General features: G+C 41.4%; 3 protein-coding genes and 1 long non-coding RNA gene across 13 annotated transcripts; all 4 read right to left on the bottom strand.

The window, feature by feature from the left end:
• Positions 1-1,766: 1,766 nt before the first annotated feature.
• On the bottom strand, positions 1,767-4,336 carry LOC125526823 (pyruvate kinase 1, cytosolic-like). 10 transcript variants are annotated; one of them, XR_007291906.1, is made up of 7 exons: positions 4,236-4,336; positions 3,901-3,996; positions 3,746-3,763; positions 3,525-3,608; positions 2,647-2,706; positions 1,929-2,074; positions 1,767-1,837 (listed from the first exon to the last, which is right to left on the bottom strand). XR_007291906.1 is itself a non-coding variant. In XM_048691444.1 (6 exons), exons 2-6 carry the CDS (start codon positions 3,952-3,954, stop codon positions 1,979-1,981), a joined length of 306 nt encoding a protein of 101 aa, XP_048547401.1. In that variant the 5' UTR covers positions 3,955-3,996; positions 4,236-4,336; the 3' UTR covers positions 1,848-1,978. The 10 variants fall into 10 exon arrangements, 5 of the variants coding, with proteins under 5 accessions (XP_048547401.1, XP_048547398.1, XP_048547402.1 ...); XM_048691444.1 differs by lacking the exon at positions 1,767-1,837 and having other exon boundaries at positions 1,848-2,074; positions 3,746-3,757; XM_048691441.1 differs by lacking the exon at positions 1,767-1,837 and having other exon boundaries at positions 1,848-2,074.
• Positions 4,337-4,453: 117 nt separating this feature from the next.
• Positions 4,454-11,646, bottom strand: LOC125526827 (pyruvate kinase 2, cytosolic-like). Its single transcript, XM_048691448.1, has 4 exons — positions 11,204-11,646; positions 5,015-5,056; positions 4,798-4,876; positions 4,454-4,602 (listed from the first exon to the last, which is right to left on the bottom strand). The coding sequence occupies exons 1-4, from the start codon at positions 11,339-11,341 to the stop codon at positions 4,454-4,456; spliced, it is 408 nt and encodes a 135-aa protein (XP_048547405.1). The 5' UTR covers positions 11,342-11,646.
• Positions 8,848-9,614, bottom strand: LOC125526825. Its single transcript, XR_007291911.1, has 4 exons — positions 9,524-9,614; positions 9,321-9,342; positions 9,020-9,114; positions 8,848-8,930 (listed from the first exon to the last, which is right to left on the bottom strand). It is a non-coding gene; the product is annotated as an uncharacterized LOC125526825 (long non-coding RNA).
• A 1,915-nt stretch (positions 11,647-13,561) lies between the features above and the next one.
• On the bottom strand, positions 13,562-15,851 carry LOC125526826 (crossover junction endonuclease MUS81-like). Its single transcript, XM_048691447.1, has 6 exons — positions 15,693-15,851; positions 15,155-15,313; positions 14,690-14,769; positions 14,301-14,535; positions 14,123-14,209; positions 13,562-13,991 (listed from the first exon to the last, which is right to left on the bottom strand). The coding sequence occupies exons 1-6, from the start codon at positions 15,774-15,776 to the stop codon at positions 13,887-13,889; spliced, it is 750 nt and encodes a 249-aa protein (XP_048547404.1). The 5' UTR covers positions 15,777-15,851; the 3' UTR covers positions 13,562-13,886.
• Between the last annotated feature and the right edge of the window lie 5,474 nt (positions 15,852-21,325).

Consider the following 21,325-nt stretch of genomic DNA (forward strand, 5'->3'; position numbering starts at 1 on the left):
TAGTATTCTATTTTTTAAAAATCTTTCATATTTTTTAGACTTTTATTTTTTAGAATATTTTAATTTTGAGTTTTTTTTATTGTTTTTATCCTTTTTATGAAAAAGGATGCATTCAATAGCTTGCCATCACATTGTGTGACTTCTACTCACTTCATTCACTACTATTCATTGAAAATATTTGGAGACCATGAAAGTTCTAAACAGAGGAGCTAACTGCAGTCCCCTCCACATTTTCTCATCCGGGCTTGGGACCGACAAAGGCAGTGTTAAACTACAAAATACAAAAAAATTAGCAAACACCACAACCAATCATTCAGCTAAGCAACAAGCCACACAATCAACCAAAGGCAGTATTAGCACGACACACAATTGGCAATAAATATTCACGCAATGTTTTCACAAGATCGTAACACAGACATAGTTCAAAATCACATGGAAACACCGCTGAAATCATGCTTACCTCACTAGCAGAATCGCGGTTCAAATCATGTGTGCCCACACGAGCAGAGACACCGCTCATAACTCACAAGAGCACAACCAGAGGTTCAAATTACACATAAACAAAGAGCATCACACGTAATGGGGATTAAAAATTGAACACACAAAAGAAGTACTAAAGACCCAATGAGGGGCTGCGACATCGAAGACAAAGTAGTCAGACGGCATCTAATCCATACGGAACACACAACATGGACAACCTGCTGAAATGAAAATAAAGGTGAATCAAAGAAATTGAACACACAACATGGACAACCTGCTGCATCTAGGAAGTGAAGAAGCTCCATTCTTGAATACAAGTAAAACTGCATATTGTAAACTACCTGATTGTTCAAAAGTAACTAGCTAGTCCTGTTAAAGTAACTAGATAATTGCGGTCACGGGGCACATACTCATACACTAAGCTCCTGCAGTCGCATGTCTGGTACAATCTAATCACATCACTCATCTCAAATATACCACTGGTTTCAGTGATGTTATAGTACAAAATGACACTGAAATAGATATACATTGGTACTGGGGTACAGAGAACTTCCGCAAGAGTTCCAACACACAAAAAACAGTAGTAAAATCACCATTGGAATGAATAAAATGTACTGCTGCAAACAAAGACATTTATCTCTGAACTATATATGATAACCATATCTTACAACAAATAATCAATTCAGAAACATAGCAAATGCTATTTAACATCCAAAAGAGGAGACGGACCACATCTTTTAAAAGGTGCACAACAAAACCATTTATCATGCACAGAAAGTAACATCAGCTAGATTTCAAGTCTTGCATGCACAAAACTAATTAACAAGCTAACCGTCTAAGTAAACTAGAATGCCATCAGCCACAAATTTTAGAAGGTGAATATATATATAATACAAAGGAGGTAAATGCAGCTCCCTCCACATTTTCACATCCGGGCTTGGGACCGGCAAAGGCAGTGTTAAACCACATCAATCATCAATCAAGCATACAGGCCACACCATCAAACAAATGCAACATTCACACTGATTCACACAAGCAGAGAGTCAAGCACACACAGAATCACACACACATAGTCAAGCCACACAGAGTCACACACACATAGTCAAGCCACACAGAGTCACACACAGTCAGGTCACACACACACAGTCAAGCCACACACAGAGTCAAGCCACACACAAGTCACATACACACACAGAATGGAGCACTTGCACACAAGAAACATACATAAATAGGGGCACAAACAGAAAGCTAATACATGCAAGACCGAAGTAAACTCAAAAGGCTACTAAAAATTTCCAGAACTTGAATGAGTAAACTGATTTCTCTAGAGGGGCGAGGGTGATCTAGATCTTCGTTCCTGAAAATAGGAAGTTAGTTAGAGGTTGATTAAGTGATTATCTTCATCAATACCCACAAGTTTGTAGGCACAGTATTCTTGTTCTACTTACTAGAGAAAGCAAGGCATGTAACATGAGCGACATTCTTATAGAAATTCTGGCTAAGGTAAGCCATGTGACTTGATCACACCAGATGCTTTGCCGTGGTCAAGAGCAACCTTCAACACTGATTCATTTCTAGTGCTAGTAGATTCAGCCTGCAGGGCAGAGAAACAATGTCAGTACAAATCACCAGGCAAACCAAGCTTCTTACTTGTTGGGTCCAAATCAAGGAATTCTAGCTACCAAATAATTCAAGGTGGATGCAAGATGAAACCTCCAAACATCAGCCTCACTGGTGCACACCAGCTTATAAGCTCAAGTATTGAGTTTATATTATACAGAATAAACACACCAGCCTACCACCAGTCATGTTAGAAATAATGTACTGATTAACCGAGCTTATGATGACTTGCCAATTATTCAAAAGTGAACTGCAGTCTAGTGTAGTGTTTATTCCATTTGTAAGTAGAAGATGATGCAAGCAAAAACCCTAAAAGCAGAATTAATTCACTGGCCTAGTGTATGTAAAGTGTCCACTTTTCACATATTGGGAATATGCAATAAGGCCAACTGCCATTATTCCCTTTATGTTCAGAACAAACACGTTGATATTTATAGGTAGTTCCTATTTTTCATATTATACATACTAGGTCATGTATTCTAAAATTGAAAAGAACCAACAAAGAATGGTTAATATAGCCAACCGATCAAAGGCAGGTTAACTCACCAGGTGACGTGGATCAGCAAGCATGGGAAAGAGGCCTCTAACTATGAGTGATTGTCTTGCCTGCAGGAAGACAATGCAACAAATATGAGTTATAATAGTGGCACACTGCCAAACACCAGAGACAAGTCTTGGTCCAACATAAGCAATATTGTTTCTTATCGGGCAAAATTCTATAGTACTCCCTCCATCCCCAATTACTTGTCTTGGATTTGTCTAGATAGGGATGTATTAGACACGTGGTAATACATATTAATTAATGAATCTTGTTGAACACCACACTGTTTCTCATCAGGGTAAATTCTATAGTACATTAGCAAGTCCAGTTGAACAACATACTCCCAATCTTTCGGTTTGTTAGGCACATGCATATTTTCAGATCAACGATTTGGCCAATGAAATATGAGTTATGCTACAAAAGGTACACCATGGCAAACCTATTTCAAATACTAATTTCAATGGTATACTTCATATAATACATATTTCGTTGGTCAAATTGATGATCTAGAAATATAGGCGTCCCTTATAAACTGAAACGGAGGTAGTAGGAATTATGCACCAAGTAAAAATAAAGGAGAAATACATATCATCAATCTTTTGCTGAGAGAAAAGAAGGATGTTGTATCAAGGCAAAACCATGAAGGTTAAATGCTAAATGAATATTCTAGCATTACATGGCAAATACTTATATATTGTTCCTCTGTATTGAGTTGCACAATTGTGCAAGGTTCAGTGTTAGATTCGTCATTAACAAAAACTATAGCCTGAAGTTATCTTTAAAAGTTTGAAGATCAACATGCTAGTTCTGAATCATTATTACCTAGATATAGCACACACAGGAAGTACTAAAAAGGTTACGAGGAAAAAGGTTGTTCACATACTTCAAATGCCCCTGTGAATCTCCACTTCAATTGATTTGTTTTTAGACGAGGAATGGCATGGTGGGCCTGTACTTGGCAATTAGCCTGCAGATACTCGATACAGCATAATATATCAATCAATTTCCATTAAACTACAAAGATGAGGTGAAGCGCCTATAAGAAGAAATACTCTTTTTCTCCTGTCCAGATGAGGTGAAGAAAATGATGACCGAAGCCTTAACTTTGATAGCAGCCTGCACCTAGATAATAGGTAGTGAACTATTTCAGACTTATAAACCCAAGTGTCATAGACTGATATTCAATCAATGGGAGACAGAAATTGTTCCCTGTAAACACTAACAAAAGGTTGGAGAATGAAAAGAAACAAAATACGCACTTCAGAGGAAGCAATAGACTCCATGTGGGTCATGGGTTCTCCCACGTATTTCATGGTTCGCTTGAAGTACAAATCCTGGTTGAAGACATTCTCAGCCTGTGAAACAATTCATGAAAATATATCACCAAATATGAAGAGAGAAAAGGCAGGAAGGAGTGAGTTTCCATTAGATTCCATTAGAGTGCCAAAGATATACTTGTTGAGAACACATTTAGGGGCTGTTGGGAAGAATAGTATTTATTTGTAACATTTTAGTATTGAAATCTGATTTGAACTACAAAAAGGAACCTATCAACAAATGCCCTCCCAAACAGGCCTCAAGAGAACATATATACCTCCAAAAGAAAGTTCACCTCAGCACAAATTCTGCCTACCGTTTAAATCCCAACTGGATACAATCCACGGACAGTCTCGGCACCAAGGAGAATGGCATCACTACGAACAAAACAATTGTGATTCATGTTACAGCTTGTGTAGTTATAGTTTGTTTGGTTGCAGTAATGAGCAGCTGTACAGGATCACCAAAGTATAAGATATCTACAAGAGGCAAAAACTAACCATCCAACACTGCATTTGCCACATCAGTTGCATCTGCACGTGTAGGCCTTAGGTTGTCTGTCATACTGTCCACAACACAAGTAATAGCAGCAGGTTTTCCAGCCATGTTGCACTTGTGCAGAGCAAACTTCTGAAATAAGAACACTTAAAAAACAACAAAGTAGTACTCAATAGAGAAATACATGTTAATTACTATCAATGTTAGGAATATTTTCCAAAGTATGAAGTGCAAACAAACATGTGATATTCAACAAAATATCAATATAAAAAATTTCAATCTGTTGGGAAAGATGGCACTGTGAAGTAGTACACTCTAAATATCGACATAGAGTTACTTACTTGCCACACATCTTTTGCATGCCTTGTATAAGAAAGATAGGAAGTCAATCTTGTTTGGAGCATCCCATTTTTTCATAACCTGAAAGTGGCGCATGCTCATAAAGTCATATAATGGGTTACAGCAAGGAGCTCCAGTTTCATGAAAAAAAATGACATGTAAAGTCTAGCGCCAAGTTAATACAAGGAGCAAGAGAGATTCTTGGGAGGAGTTCCTTACATCTTTATCCTCGTCAGACAGCATGGGCATGTCGATATGAATCTGGGAGCAGTGCAATGTGAAGGCATAATAATCACAAAAAAGTTCAGAAAAATAATAGCGCCAGGTCTGTTACCTACTACCAATACCAAAATTAGATTCCAATCAACAAACAACAATCAATCAATTGTAATAACCATGAACAAACAACAACCAATCGTGTCATATAAACATGTAATATCTCAAGGCAACAAACAACAATCAATCGGCATACATGGTTTGTACCTTCTCAAGGCAATCAATCAAACAGCAAACAATAATCCATCTCAAGGCAATCAATCAAGCAACAAACAACAATCCATCTCAAGCCAATCAATCAAACAATAAACAACAATCCATCTCAAGCCAATCAATCAAACAACAAACAACAATCAATCAATCGTGCCATATGGGAACATAAGCAAACCATGATAACAATAAACAATTGAAAAGACCAGCATCAGAACAACTGTAACAGGCAAGAACAGGATTCTCTACATCTAGGATGGGAGCACACACGCCTGTCAGTAGAACAAGGATCGACAAAGGGCAACCAGAGTATCAAGCGCATGCGTTTGAGATATGAAAATAATCGACGAACAACGCATGTGGTGGAATAGAGGGAACGATTTGACACTGCTCCAATTTCCGAACCAAGAACCCATCGTTCCTGCAACCTTCGCCCCGACACGAACACAAAACACAGGATCGACAGATAACAGAAGCGCGTGCACAAGTAAACACAGGAAATATCGCTCCACCGTGAACACGAAACGCATGATCGTTAGATAATAGAAGCGCACGCACAAGTAAACACGGGAAATATCGCTCCACCGTGAACACGAAATGCAGGAACAGAAGTTTCTCAAACAGACTTTAGTTCACAAACCAGACCGACCGACCGCTCGCTTGCTCGCCCGCTTCCTCCCAGAGTCGCAGGGACAGAGACCCCAGATGAGACGGCCCCAAGAACACGCGAGAGCATCAGGGCGACAGCGAGGACAAGCAAAATCATATCACAAGCGATTCTAAAGTGACGAGGAGGACGAGTAAATCAAACCAAACGTGATTTTCTATATAAACGAGTGAATCTAGGACGAGCAAAATCAGTCGAATTAGACGCACTTCAAGGCAGATGAATCGAGAACGAGCAAAATGACAAATCATATGCGATTCTTCTAATCTAAATGGACGAATCAGAGGCGAGAGGGGGGGAATCGGGGACGAATTGCCTCACCAGATGCGAGAGGAGGAGAGGCACGAACCGAGGATGAATTGCTTCACCAGACGCGAGAGGAGGAGAGGTAAGCCATTCATACCTAAAAAGTATATGTTTCAAGTTGGCAACAGCGGTTGTCTCTCATTAGTTCCAAGCCGATGGCTAGCCTGAAATGACATGAGCAACTTAAAATGTGAGTGTGATGTAAATGATATTTCTATTATTCTTGAAGCAAGAAAAGTAGCTTACATCATCGGCAGCACCAGCAGTCATATTTACAAATGAAGATTCATATGACCTGTTATTTAAAAAGCATCATATGAGTCAAAGATACTTAGAAATCAGTTTATGATCATAACAACATAAGTAATTATTCATGTGTGTGTATCTAAGTTATCAAGGAATCAAGGATTCAGTATAAAACAAGTCAGACAAACTGATCAAAATTCAAACTCTGACCATTTGAAAGCATAAAAACTTACCGATGATTTATAGTCCTGCAACTCCAATAAGTCACCTGGTTTGTCGTCTTTGACTTTAGCTATAGCTGAGAAGAACTAAGAACAAACAGAAGTACACAAATGGAAGTAACTAGTGTGTTTCAAAATTAGCAAACAATCCCACCCGGGGGGGAATGTATTTCAGCAAACCATAAAAATAGAACAATCAAAAGAATACCTCTCTCCACATTGCTTGCCTATACATCCACCCATGGCGTACTTCTGTGTCGAGGAGCATGCCGTGGACTCATACTTGGCCCAATCAGTCTTGTACATGTGAGCAATCTCAGGCACCAGAGGATCATTGGGGTTGGGGTCCGTCAGCAACAAATAGATTGACAGGAGGACCTGTTAACAGAGACGGGTAAATGTTAGAGAAACATACATGAAGAATTTTTGTGAGATTAAGTTGTTGAAGTAACCAAGCTTATATAAGCAATAAGCTTTAAGCAAAAATGGAACAACCAAGCTAGGAATGCAGATCATTACCTTTGATATGGTCAAAGTCAGGCTCTACTGTTCCTTGAGAATGTCAAGGCAAATGTTGCCGTTGCTGTTAATGTTTGGGTGAAAGTGGAAGTGGAACACCTTGGTGCGGAAACAGACCTGAAATATGTTCATGTCTGAATGTTAAGATAGCAAGCAGCAGCAAACTAATTGTTTGAGGACCCCAAGACATTTGTGTAATAGCAATTCCAATATCATAGAATCAATATGAACCCCTTTTTACAAAGGTTAGCTCGGTACACCGGAAATTACCTTTGGGGGTTTGAAGGGATAATCCAGTGGGAAATGGATGTTCACAAAAAATAGGCCACCAGTAAACGGGCTGTCCAAGGGTCCCATGATACTGGCCTGCCAGTGGAACATGTGCTCACCTACAGGACCTTCCTGAATAAAAGGAAAGTAATACATATTACACAACAGTCAGACAAGCATTTGTATGAAGCCAGTCAAGTATGAGTAAGAAACAAGTCATATTTGCTGCGTGTGCGCGCTATTGCCCCCCACACACATACCACATGAGGGTAAAAGAGTCTTCTCAGGTGTCATTTAGGCTCAAAATGGACGAAAATGTCATATAGGAAATAAAATTTAGAACTTGTGTCAAATAGGGAAGAAAAACTTTTCCAGTGTCAAATAAGGAAGCAGATTTTAAGATAGTGTCAAATAAGGAATTTTCTCCTTTAGTTATCTGTGAACAAGTTCAGAATTAGGCATGAAATTATATGTGTGAACAATCATCATATACCCATCCAGTACAATGATTAGAATAATTCAAAGTTCATTATTCTTAATTTCAAGAGGTTAGTGGAACCAACTGTTGTATTAAAAAACATCAAGTCACCCAGGAGGCCAGGACATCCACTAAAGCCACTTATTCTCCACAAAAACACAGAACATCAGGTTTACACACATTATGAATGCTGAAGTTGTTTCACTAATTATATTTATTCCAGTATGCGTTAATAGACTAAGGAAGACAGGTGACCATTTCCACCTCACCTCCTAAAACATAGTTCACTCTCGAAAATTCTCCCTATTTATTTGGTTGGTACTGCTTAAGTTTATTAAATAGTCTAGTCCATGCCTAACAGATTAGATTGGAACTGTTTATGTTTCTTATATAGTGCTAGTCATGCCTAACTGTCCATATAAAATGTGAAGTGCTTGGCAATTTTAATTTCTTTTGGTTATGGAAGTTAAGATAGCATATAGTGCTACAGGGTGGTGCATGTTCTGCCCATGTGGTACTGGTACTGACTATAAATTGTAATAAGGTTGGCATACTTTATAACCTAACAGAACAAAATCCAAGGGTTTTTTTAAATGGCCTGCTCAGAAGATACATCACACACTTGACATGAGTCAATCATATTAGTAGTCCATGTACAGTTCATAAGCAGTATTCTCCACCAATCAATCCAGCAAACCTAAAAGCACTGCAAGAGCACAGCTAAATAATCGACAACCTAACCCCCATGACCAGTAACAACAGTTAACAACCAGGCCACGCCAACGGCGCGCTCATCAATTCGGGGCAAGATCTAGACGGAATCAAAAGGGACAGAGGGGAAATCACCTGCCCTAAGGTGGGAGGGTCCTTCTGCAGGTCCTTGCAATGAGACCATTTTCTTGGTCCATACTTTCTTACAAGATCAATAATTTTATCATCTTCCTGTAGAAAAAATATCATAATCATAAATATAACTATAAAATGTGCAAAAGGTTTGTTTTTCGAGCAAAGTCAGGAGTGCAGTGCCAAACCTCTTGAGTCCAAGGACCTTTGATGAGTTCAGGGTTAAGAACCTTCTGCCATGGATGTAAATATTGTACCTCTGTCCTATCCAGAAAGAGCTCAACTGCATAGATAGATGCCGACAAAATATATGAGCTCACCACACTTGCATATACAGAACATCATCCAAGCAAGTATGGCATTACTATATAACTAGCTAAAATGTGGGCTATGCATTCATAAGGTTACCATTACCAGCCATGAGATAAACATTTGTGTAAAATATAGGAACGAGTAAAATTCAAGAGGGATTATCATCGAAACACATACCAGGTTGATGAGCGATCCACGGCTTCAGTTAAAACACCAGTAGCACACCATCAGAACAATGATAATGAATCAAATTAGGCATCATGAAAACATCCATTCAAATATCAGGTGCCAATATCTAAAACCAAAAGTTCCAGTAGCAAAATTTGGGTAAATAAACACTTTGGGACTACAGGCATCAGCATCACAGAATGTAAATATACCTGCACTATATGCCAACTCAACCCATCAGTGTCCTTAGCAACACAATAAAGAGCAAATGTGATGTGTCCATATCAACATATTTGTACCTTAAATACTTAGAAAAGCATTGCATAATCACAAAAAAGTTCAGAAAAAAGAATAGTGCAAGGTCTGTTACCTAAGATCAGGAACTACAAATACCAAAGTTTGATACCAATCAACAAACAACAAGCAATCAAGCAATCAAGCAATCAATCAACAAACAGCAAACATCAATCAATCAATCAATCAACAAATAGCAATCAATCAATCAATCAACAAATAGCAAACCATACGCAAACAACAATCAATCATGCCATATAAACATGTAGCATCTCAAGCCAAATTTGTAGGTTAATAACTTGAATAAAACACATCATGGCTAGTATACTAACACAGAAGTCACATCAGATTTGAATCAGTGAACTTCAAAAGGGAACAAAGAGCAGTAGAAATGCAGTATTGGTAAACATGATTAATTATTAGGAAAAGAAGTAAAAACAAATAGGGAAAAGGGTGCTCTGATGAGTGGATGCATTGGATATGAAAACAAGCAGGGAAAACGTGATTATGATGCATTGGATGCCAAATCGGCCACACAAAGAAGTGGAAACCAAGCAAGTGATTGTTACAAGAGTCAGGCTTTTCTTCTCATCCTATCATCCTAATTTATCAACAGGAAATAAGCCTCACATCACAGTACCCACGGCCTACATGGTTTGCGCCCTTGAACACAAATCATCATATATTGAAACATAAGCAAAGCATGATAACAAGAAACAAGTTGAACACGCATCATCATCATCATATATTGGAACATAAGCAAAGCATGATAGCAAGAACAAGCGTAAGAGACAAGAAGAAGATTCTCTGCATCTAGGACGGGAGCACACACGCCTGCCGGTAGAACAAGAATGGACAGAGGGAAACCAGAGTATCACAAGGGCGCATGCGTTTGAGATATGAAAATAACTGATGAACAACGCAGGCAGGATCATAAGATAATAGAAGCGCACGCACAAGTCTCTCAAACAGAAACGCAAGAAGCATCGCTCCACAGCTAACACGAAATGCAGGATCGTCAGGTAACAGACGCGCACGCGCAAGGTTCTCAAACAGAAACGCAGGAACCATCGCTCGACCACGAAAATGAAACGCAGGATCGTCAGATAACAGCAGCGCACGAACAAGTTTCTCGAACAGACTGGTTAGCTCGCAAACAAGACGATGACCCAAACCGACCGACGGACCGCTCGCTTCCTCCCAGAGTCGCGGACCCCCGACGAGACATCCCCAAGAACACGCGAGAGCATCAGGGCAACGGCGAGGACGGGCAAGAATCAAATCACACGCGACTCTGAACTGACGACGACGGCGAGGACGAGCAAGTCAAACTGGACGCGCATTTCTATCTAAATGGTCGAATCGAGGACGAGCGAAATCAACTGAATCAGGCGCAGTTCAGAACAGAGGAACTGAGGACGAGCAGAATCGAACAAATCAGAAGCGATTCTTCTATCTACTCTAAACGACGGACGAATTCGAGCGAGAACGAGCAACATGGAACCAGACGCGAGAGGAGGAGAGGTAGGAACCGAGGACGAACTGCCTCACCGGACGCGAGATGAGGAGAGGCAAGAACCGAGGACGAGTCGCCTCACCGGACGCGAGAGGAGGAGAGGGACGAGTCGAGGACGAGCGCGCGCGGCTGGCGCACGACGCCGGTGCCCCCGCCGCCGGTCGCCCGCCACTTGGCCGAGCCCCCGCCCGCGTCCTCGGGGAGCGGCGCGGCCCCGCATGCAGAGAGGAGAGGGAGCAGGGCACGAGCTGGCGGACGGACTTGGAATCGGCGGCCGAAACGGAGACCACCACGCGGCCAGGGCGGACCGAGGACGAAGGAAGGATGCGAGAGGCGCGGCCCGGACGGGGAGAGGAGGAGCGGGCCGGGCAAAGGGCGGAGCTTTATAGGCGGGGCGGAGGCGGTGGCGGCGGGCGGAGGCTTGTCCTTGCCGAGGTGCGTGTGGCGTGGGTGCGGATACGAAAGGCAAGTGGAGCGGGGCTGGATCCGGAGCGGAGGCGGCGGCGGAACGAGAGTTTTCCAGGCAGCCGATGCCCCTGAGTACCGTTGTCGTGCCTCTTTCCTTTTTTTTGTTTCGGATCAGATTGGTTGCGTGGTGAAAACAAATGGGTTAGAAACACCTAGCACTGCCAAAAAAAAATAAAGACGCCACGTTTTTTTATCTAGCACCAACTTATTAAGTGTAAAAAAAATTGGCCCGGATATAATAGCTTAGGATACGTATCTGAGTTGATCGAAACCTCGTCTCGCCCGCTCTAGCTTCTGTTGCTTTCATCCACTTTCTCGCCTCTCCTCCCCTCCCGCTGTTGGTGTAGGCAGGGGTGGGGGGGGGGGGGGGGGGGGGGGGGGGGGGGGGAGGGCGTTTCTCCCCTCCTGATGGTGTGCGCAACGCCGGATGCCGCGTCGTGCCAGGGGCGCGGCAGCAGCGAGTCAGACGGGCGCGCTGATGGCGTGGGCGGATGGCAGGGCTGCGGCGGCTGTGCGAATTCCGAAGGTGGGTGCTCGGGGCGCTCAATGAACTTTCTTTCAAATTCGATGATTTTTTCAGATTTAGTGAAGTGTTTTTCAAATTTAATAAACCTTTTTAAAATTCAATAAACTTATTTTCAAAATCTGTGAACTTTTTTCAATTTTTGTGAAGTTTTTCTCAAAATTGATGAACTTTTTTCAAATTCAATGATTTTTTCCAATTCGATGAGCTTTCAAAATCAATTAGTTTTTTTTAAAATATGTGATTTTTTTTCAAATTTAATAAACTTTTTTTCAAATTCGTGATTGTTTTTTAAGTTTGTGAACTTGTCTTTCAAAAACCATGGGCATTTTTTAGTTCACTATTAAAAAAACTTATTTCTTTCAAATTCGTGATTGTTTTTTAAGTTCTTTCATGTCTCATGCCCTGCACTCCAAGGGCACATCTCCATAAGACCACCATCCGAATGACAACAAATAGGTCGAACAATTTCTTTTTGCAACAACAGGCTATATTGAATTACTCAGATGGATTACAGTGTGTGTGAATACATCCTAGAAGAAAAGCAAGGGTGTAATTCACCAAGATACGTCTTCTACAATCCTCACTAGCCTATTTGGCACATATGTGTGCCGCTTCATTTGCTTCTCGGTTGATATGGACAATGGAGCAAGATTGAAAACTGGATCTCGCATATGCATTTGCTTTTTTGTTTGATATGGACAATGAAACCAGGTCTGCTCTTGAAAATTTTGCCTCATTTAGCATTCGTACATCTTGAGCATCACTTTCGATGATCACCTTGAGGTGTCCAAGAGCAAGACGAATGCCATCACCAAGCGCCAAGGCTTCCATAGTGCTTGCATTTTGTGCAAAATTGATACCAAAATTGCTTGTGCTCTGAACCAGTGCTTCGATATGGTCCCAGATAACAACTCCCGTACTACCATAGCCATCTTGCTCGTAATAGCTCGGGTCAACATTGACCTTGTTGTAAGTGATCTCAGGGGGTATCCAGACCGATTTCTCCCTCAGTTCTCGTGCTGTCTTCAAGCCCACTAGCGCAGCTAGATCATGGATGGTATCAATGGCCCATTTGAAGTTCTTCATATCTCCTATTGTTTCTTTCAGTCCAAATCGTCCAGCACCCACACAAAGTGGTAGCAGCATGCGATTCTGAAACTTGCCATCAACAATTTCTATGAAGAGAAGGGATCCTGACCGGAAGGAAGCAACGACGTTCAATCGTCTCCTCAACACCACAATCTTCACAGAACTCAACACCACAATCTTCACAAAATAGAATCTGCTCAACATGTTGTTCTTGCAGAACATGGACCTGCCGACCAAAGAACGCTTTCAGGTTCCATCAAGCACATGGATAAAAACCATGGGGTCTAGCGAGTCTACGTCACTTTGCCAGCAGGCTAAATTCTAATACCTGCCTTGTCTGCTTCCATGCAAGCAAGGTCGAGTTAACACAAGACATCACATAATCCAAGCAACTGAGTCGAGAACTAATATTAGTATATATACACACATGAAGCGCTAATGCACTACCTTAATAAGACGACTCCATAATTTGGAGCATGCAATTCTAGTAGTAATTTAAACGGGGAGCGAGGCCACGCTAAGGCGTTCTGTTAGGTGGTGGTTACAAGTTCAGTGACTTTCAGTTCTCCAAGGCACCAGGCACAGCACAAAAAGGGTCCCTCCTGTCTTCACCTTGGGAACTTGCGTAGAAGATCTGAAATCACCGCGATGGTGACCAAAAGACCGGCTAAGTACGGGGTGTTCATCCTTCCGCCCAGATGAGCTTGAAGATGTTCTTGCTAGCCCCCGTGTTGACCATGTCGCTCTTGTTCTTCAGCATCTCCTCCTGGGCACGCCTATCGCCATCCTTCAAAGTTGTTACAAGGATAAACTTTTAGTTCTACAGACATGTTGAATTGTTCTGTACATCAATTGCGTGAGGAGCAGCTAACGATATGTAAAGAACATTGTATAAGTTGAAAGGAAAAGAGGACTCACAAGCAAGGTGTACGCCTTAGCAAGCGAGAGAAGAGTGGGGTAGAGACTCGTGACAGCAAGAGCAGCTTCTTCTGTCACTTGTGGCACCTGATTTACATGCACAATAAATGAGAAAACTACTGCATGAAATGGACTACCCGGCAAACTTTGGTGGAGGTGGCCATATTCGCCCAGTTACCTGCATAAGCTGAAGGGCGAATATATCGCCCATAGTGACCTTCTCAAGGTCAGAACACCTCTTCACAAACTCGTCGTAGGTCAGGCAAAGTCGAGAGGTATCAGCACCAGCAGAGAAGTTTCTGCTGTAGTAATCAATTATAGAGCCCGTGAGGTGGCCGTATTTCTTTTCAGTGTCAGCATACCCAGTGGTTCTCTGGACATCAAATCCTTCAAGAACCTCAGTAGTGAAGCAGCTGAAATAAAAGGCATGTGGAGGAGAGTTAATAGGGCATAAGGCTGACAGTCAAAGCATTGGGAACAATATTTAATAATGTTAAACAACGAGAAAAAAGTACTGGCATTCAGGGGTCAACATGATCGTCCAGGCTTCATGAGAAGAGTACATACGCTGTTTTAACACTCTCTGATCCATCTACAGTGTTTACATCCCCTTCAACTAGATATATTAACTTCGTTAGCCCACATTTCTGCAAAGGATACAACAAATGGAGGTATCACGTCGTATTGTTGCTAAAATAACCACAGCAAACCCATATATATGGACAAGAAATACAGTTTCTTTGGGAAGAGATGCACAATCTACAGGCTCAAGCTTATGTCTGCTAATAACATTGTCCTTCATCATCTCATACCCAAATATGGGCTATGCTTTTCAATTAATGATAACAAAGAATAAGGAAAAAAATCTCCTCGGCTAAGATTAGACTCAAGCAACAACAAATCACAGGGGATAGCATGTGGGCTGCCCCTTTTTACTATCAGTGAGAAATTGAAAGCATGAAGAACTGGGAAAGTTAAGATGGAAGGTTTATAATATTAATGACAAAAATCAAATCTATTTTCAGATGGTACCTTCAGTCTTAGTTTTTGATCTTTGTATCTGTTGTCTTTAATCGACCCAAGTAAATCATCCACATTTTTCCTTTCAACAATGAAATCAAGAACATACTCCGTGTCAAGTTCTTTATGGCGAGCAATCCAAAGAGCGTCTCCAACAGGCAAGTGTTTAATCTGGATGACATGGTTCAAACAGAAGGATCAGCACCATTTTCTTTGGCACATTATATGAACAGTTCAATCTATGCAAAGCAACTTTGGTAATATTATTATGCTGTCTCCTTGCGCACAAGCAAGAAAAATATGCAGTCAGCAATCATCAACACGGTGGGGCAGCGACCAAACATATCAGATAATTAATCCAGCAGTACAGGGCATTTAATTTAGAGCCATGTTGATGGATATAATGACTTTTAGCAGTGTATTTTGGTTGTCTGAAGAAATGAACAAGGATAACACCCAGAGGAGTACTGATGAATTAGATACAAGAAGAAAGGAAAAGGCAAGCAGTGTTAAACAAAGAAGAGTTCACATAACTCTCAATCCAACTAACCTCTACGGGAATATTAAAATGCGAGCGTATATTATCAACAACTTTTCTTCTGGAACGGGGCCTGCACAAAAAGGGAGCAATCATAAGAGAACTGAATTCTGATACATAGATGGATGATTAAATAAAACATAAAAAACTAATGGATGCAACAATAATCAATTTGTTTCCTTGGAAAATAATTTAATTAAATAACATGCAGAATCTAAATTTTATATACAGAAGCAGAAGGTTAAACAGTTTAAAGTACCGGAAAAGCATACGACCGAATCAACAGTCGTAAAAATCACAATTCCACAGCCGCGCTAGACGTGTTGCTTATAAATATGTGGAGAACTTCTCCTTAGCTCTCCTCTCCGTTGTGACTTTCATATCGAGTTATCGACCTATAATAGGTTCTCTCTTACAAGGATGAAGAATGAGGGCGACCTATTGCTCCTTTGTTCTGCTATCGAGGGTCCTACCGGCTGATCATTCAGGCCTGCAAGAGGGAACAAAATGATTAATACCATTAACGGTACGGCTAGGGTAGGATGAACCCCAATCGCTCTCCTGTCCAGTTTAGATACCTACTCAGCGCAAAGATTTGTTTGTTTTTTAGGGGTCTCTAAATCCGGTGGTGCGTGGCTCGTGTCCGCAACTGCGTGGCAAATGCCGTTGTGCGACCATATGCTGGGTGAGGTTGTTGTCCAAAGGAACGAAGCCATGTATTATCCCTAATTACTTGTTTTTCCTTTGCTAAGAAATCTTGTTTCCATGAATGGGGTCTCTAGTGCCTAGCACTGTATCTCGTGATATACCATGCAATCACGCACGAACCACTTAAAAAGCGTGTAGTCTGGACGTAGGTGCCTCCGGAGAGCGGCGCCATGGGAGAGATAACACCTTAATCATAACGCCAAGTCAGGATACAATCAACTCAGAGTCCGAAGTAGTATTCTACCTACGCGCACTGTCTGCTGATCTAATGACGAAGAGTAGCTTCAGACACACTGCTTCTACATACGTGGAATTTCGATGAAAGGCGACCAACTTTGTCATCAGTAGTAATATGAAGTTCTGCTATGATCCTCATGCATACGTGGTCCGGTTCGAGTGCTTCATCTTCCCCGCTTGTTTTTAAATTTAGTATACGAGGATCTAGGCGATGTTGAATTCAGTGTCACGAGGCTTCCGTGAGCGTAAACACATAGAGAAGGTTAGAATATAGATTCGTACTGATAGTGCGATACTTTGCTAACCTGCATGCATGTGGATGAACCAATTATAATTACGGTGGAAGACAAACGTACCGAAACTACGAGGATCCCATGCAAAAACAGTGCCATGAGTGGTGGCAGCAAACACAAGACCCTGTATTGAATTGCATCACAGTACACATCCGTGTATAGAAACTGATTGTTGAGCAATATCCATCCAGTCAAACCACGGAGGATGGCAACAAGCTTGTCAAAGATAACAACAACTTGATAGTTCTTGTAATTCCAAAATTCCAAGACCGGTTGGGAACTCGACAAATTGCTATCTTCAGTAGACCATAGTCATCATGATCGTATTTGAACGTACGTAGATCATCTGTGTGCTCAACCTTAGGGCACTCAGAGATTTTTGGAAGTGGAATCCGCTGACGAGTGTACACATTCACAAGTTCCCACTTGCAATTGTACCCAATATAAACAACCCAATCTCCATTTGCGCCAGCCCAGGCCTTACCCTGAAGCGATGGCATCTTGACATCACACGTATCGTTATCAAGCGGCATCAACTTGCACAAGGTGAGGCCTACGTCCTCCACGCCCATGCGAACAGGCTTATAGTGAAGAAGATAGGGGAGATCAAACCACTCCTGGACCCTTGGGTTCCTTGTAATGATGTTATTAGTTGAGTCGAGAATGGGCTTGAACGAACCTACCATGCTAGCCGAGGTGATGATGTCGCATCGATCAATGAGTTCCCCCACCACGTCATCTTTCAGATCGGGGCAAGAATAACGGGGTCGTTTCCAGCTTGTTCCCTCCATGGAGAAGACAATCGAACAATGGCAGAAGGAAGGATGAAGACAAATGGAAGAGGGAGGAAAAGCATGCGACAACAGTTCCAAGTCGAGAGGGAAAGGCGAAGAGTCGGTGGACGGTTGCCAGTTTGCCACGGTACACGAAGAGGCGCCCCGGCCTACACGTCCTTTCGGAAATTGTACAAAAGGACTCGTCGTCATCTCACTGACATGTTGGAACGGGACCACATGTCAACGAAACATGGTGTGTAATTTCTTGTGCAAAATGCGATATGGCTGCGTTGGCCCGTGGTGCTGCATTAGTTATCGACCTTTATTTTTTAATGGTGTGCCGTTTAGTTTTGAAGCACGACTAACTGGTACTGTTTGCAGAGAAACTATAAACTAATCTACCACTATTCCACCTCTAGTACTAGTAGTATAAAAAAGATATATAGGCTAGAGCTTCAGAGCTTTCTTGCTAAGGGCTGCCCACTTGCTCCTCACACTATCACCCTCTCTCCAGATCTAAAAAAGACGGCCTCTCTCTCCCTCCTCACCGGTGGTCACAGATCCGCCGGGGAAGAAAAGGATGTGCAGCGTTGACGCACTCATCGTCGGCGAGTGAGGTCACGCACTGACGACAAGGCCCTCCTCTCAGACCTAGCGCCCGCGCGGGATGGCCTCCGTCCCCAAGCTCGCTGTCGTAGTGCATGCAGAGGACGAAGAGCATGAGCAAAGCCACTTCCCGCTGACCCGCAGGTTTGCTACCGCTTTTCGAACCATACCCTTGTTCTATTGCCCCATCTGCCACGTCGCTGCATGTGGATCTTTTTCCACTCCGCCATCTTCCCAATTTCCTATCCTCTGCTCTGCTAGTCACGCAGACGAAAATGTTAATTTGCATTATTAAAGGAAACCCTACTTCATGCAGACTAATCCATGTCTGGGTTGAATAAGGAAAGGAAGGGAGACTGTACTGTCCAAGAGAGTAGGCATCAAACCCGCATCTAGGTTGAAAAGGGGAAAATCAGTCGCTAAGGAACGAGTATCGTGTCTCTTGGTTGAAGAAGGGTAGAAAGGCATGACAACGCAATAGAGAATGACCAGGTCGATCAGTTAGTTGTCCTCACATAGGAAAAAGGTGGCTAAAGAGAACAAAAATGGGACGTAATCCACATATGCTGCCTGGATATTTGTTGCTCTGGGCAACCATACCTCCCTCACCACTCTATGCGTCCGTGGAGGTACATCGTACTGGTGCGCCCACTGTCCGAATGGGTCTCCCATGCTCTTATTGCCACTTTTTTGCTGTTAGTATAACGCCAACAGTAAAGTCAACCAATGCTACTGCTAAAGTGATGCCACATTTAACTAATGCCGCACTTAGTCTAATGTCACCAATAAATTTAAGCAATGCCATTTAATGTCTCTGGATTATTTCAAGGTTAGTTGTTGATTATGGATGTATTAAAGATTTTTCAGCTAAGGCATTCTATTGTTGTTGCACAACGAGTATACCAACGATGAAACTTGTTAGTACCTTCAGATTTTTGTAATGTTAATGCTTATAGATTACATACCTCACTTTCATGAGATAAGACAATTTTTTTGTACAGTGTCACCTAAATGCCAAGGCGCTGATGTCATTTTATTTTGGTTAAACTGCACAAAAAATTATGAAAACAAGAGGAAAGGTCAAGAGTGCGCACCTCCTCCTTTGGCTATTGTATTGATTCGTTCGATCAAGTTTTTGTGTTCGATTGATTATCAAGATTGGGATAGCAATTTTTGATGTCCACTCGAGTTCGAAATGATATTTACCTTGAAGGTACATGGTTTGCAATTTTTTAATACTATCATTAGTTAATAATGCTAGTTACCTTCAGACTTTTGTATTTGGTTTAATGCTCTTGCACAGCTAGTATACCAATGCTGAAACTTGTTACCTTTACATTTTGTATTGTTAATTCTTATAGAAATCTTCCAGTGCTAGAGCTTATGGAAATCTGTTCAGTAAAACCATTGTACTGTACCCTGTAATAAAATAACTACTCTACTGTTGCACTAGCCACTGGATTAGTGTATATTTGTACTATTCGAATGGTGTTGCATTAGCGTATGGACATATATAAAGTGTGGCAAGCTTTCCCAGATATGTGCTCAAGAAAACTACTACCTGTTTTTCTAAATACTGGACGTTTGGGTACTTTAAATTGAACTACGAAAACGTCTTATATTAAGGAACAGAGGGTGTAGAGTTCACTCCAATTATCCCGGTAAAGCTAGTGACACCTTTGTTAAAATTAATGTTCATTATGTTATCGGAGGAGGTCTGTATGTTTGTCTATAATGCCTGTCAACTACATACCTAACATCAAGATGTAATGTTAAGTCATTTCCTTTTGTATAGTGTCACTGACTTGTCAAGGCGGTGATGACATTTTATTTTAGTTCAACTACACAAAATATGCTTAAAAGAATAGGAAAGGTCAGGAATCGATCATTCTTTCAGAAATAACTATATATGCCTTTCTGACATCAGCCACTGTTGCCTTATTTATTCCTTCAAATAGGTGGTTAGAAACAGTCTTGCTACCTTTTCCCATTAAGAAATTGGAATGCTTATATTTTTGAGTCTATGCTTCAACTAGTGCCACTTTTATAGTAATCACACTTTCAATATCTATGCAAACAGGGATGCTCAATTTTAGTGGAACTGCACAAAAAGTCCAACTGGTTCAACATTAGGAGCATGTTTTCTTCCAAACCTTTATATCCAATTGGTGGCACTATGAGCTGTTCATTACGAAGGTACATGGTTTGCTACTATCTTGCTACTCTTTTTGTACTGTCATTAGATAGTAATACTAGTGGTTTCATGTGAATTTATTGGCAGGGTGGACCTACATTGGAGGTGCAAGACAGGATTCAATGATTGGATGCTCAATTTCGGTTGTATCGATTTCACCTCTTCCATCACTATGAACACGGATATCCTTGGTCTGATGAAGAATAGGCGCTATATTTCTGCTCTGAACCAGCAAATCAATTCAGTATGAAATTGTCCAGGGCAAAACATGACTGTATCAAATTGTCCAGTGCAAAACATGACAGATGCTCAGCGGAAGAGACATGTTTAAACCAAAAATACAAGGTGGGGTATATGTTTACTAGCTGCTTGATATTTGTGCAGACAGAGATGTCTTCCCGTTGCTATTTGGCAAACACACAAAGTGAACGCATTTTTGGTTGAACTGCACAAGAGAACAGTATAGTCACTGCATCCAGTTCCATTTGAAAATAGACACAGAAAGATTGTATAGTCACTTCATGGACTGTAGGAAAGTAGTACTGTACTATTTATTGGCCAACACTAGGTGCTTCATTGCTTTGGTGTTATTATACAATGGGCAACAGTTTGCCTAAGTTAATGTTTGTATTCCAGAAATAGTCTCGTCGTGTGATCGAGAGAAGACCAAATCATATTGCAATGGATGTTCCTCCATCATGTGTGGTTCATTCTCATGGTTCCAGCTGTTGGTGAAACCACTTATGTTTGCAAGAGGAATTGTAGACTTCACAAACAAATTTATCTTTCAGTCTGTACTGAATGTTGGCCAAGAGAAGCATCCATAGTAGT

This window comes from Triticum urartu, unplaced genomic scaffold, assembly GCF_003073215.2.
Source record: "Triticum urartu cultivar G1812 unplaced genomic scaffold, Tu2.1 TuUngrouped_contig_2000, whole genome shotgun sequence".
Classification (NCBI taxonomy): Eukaryota; Viridiplantae; Streptophyta; class Magnoliopsida; order Poales; family Poaceae; genus Triticum; species Triticum urartu.

Coding starts and splice junctions, on each gene's coding strand:
- LOC125526823 (XM_048691441.1), bottom strand. CDS start 3,954: ATGAAATACGTGGGAGAACCCATGACCCACATGGAGTCTATTGCTTCC. Junction 2,707..3,524: donor GATTCACAGGGGCATTTGAA/GTATGTGAACAA, acceptor GTCTTCCTGCAG/GCAAGACAATCACTCATAGT. Junction 2,075..2,646: donor TTGCTGATCCACGTCACCTG/GTGAGTTAACCT, acceptor TCTGCCCTGCAG/GCTGAATCTACTAGCACTAG.
- LOC125526827 (XM_048691448.1), bottom strand. CDS start 11,341: ATGCGGGGCCGCGCCGCTCCCCGAGGACGCGGGCGGGGGCTCGGCCAA. Junction 5,057..11,203: donor CTCTCCTCCTCTCGCGTCCG/GTGAGGCGACTC, acceptor CACTGCTCCCAG/ATTCATATCGACATGCCCAT. Junction 4,877..5,014: donor TGTCTGACGAGGATAAAGAT/GTAAGGAACTCC, acceptor CGCCACTTTCAG/GTTATGAAAAAATGGGATGC.
- LOC125526826 (XM_048691447.1), bottom strand. CDS start 15,776: ATGATTGCTCCCTTTTTGTGCAGGCCCCGTTCCAGAAGAAAAGTTGTT. Junction 15,314..15,692: donor ATTTTAATATTCCCGTAGAG/GTTAGTTGGATT, acceptor CATGTCATCCAG/ATTAAACACTTGCCTGTTGG. Junction 14,536..14,689: donor TCAGAGAGTGTTAAAACAGC/GTATGTACTCTT, acceptor CTTTTATTTCAG/CTGCTTCACTACTGAGGTTC.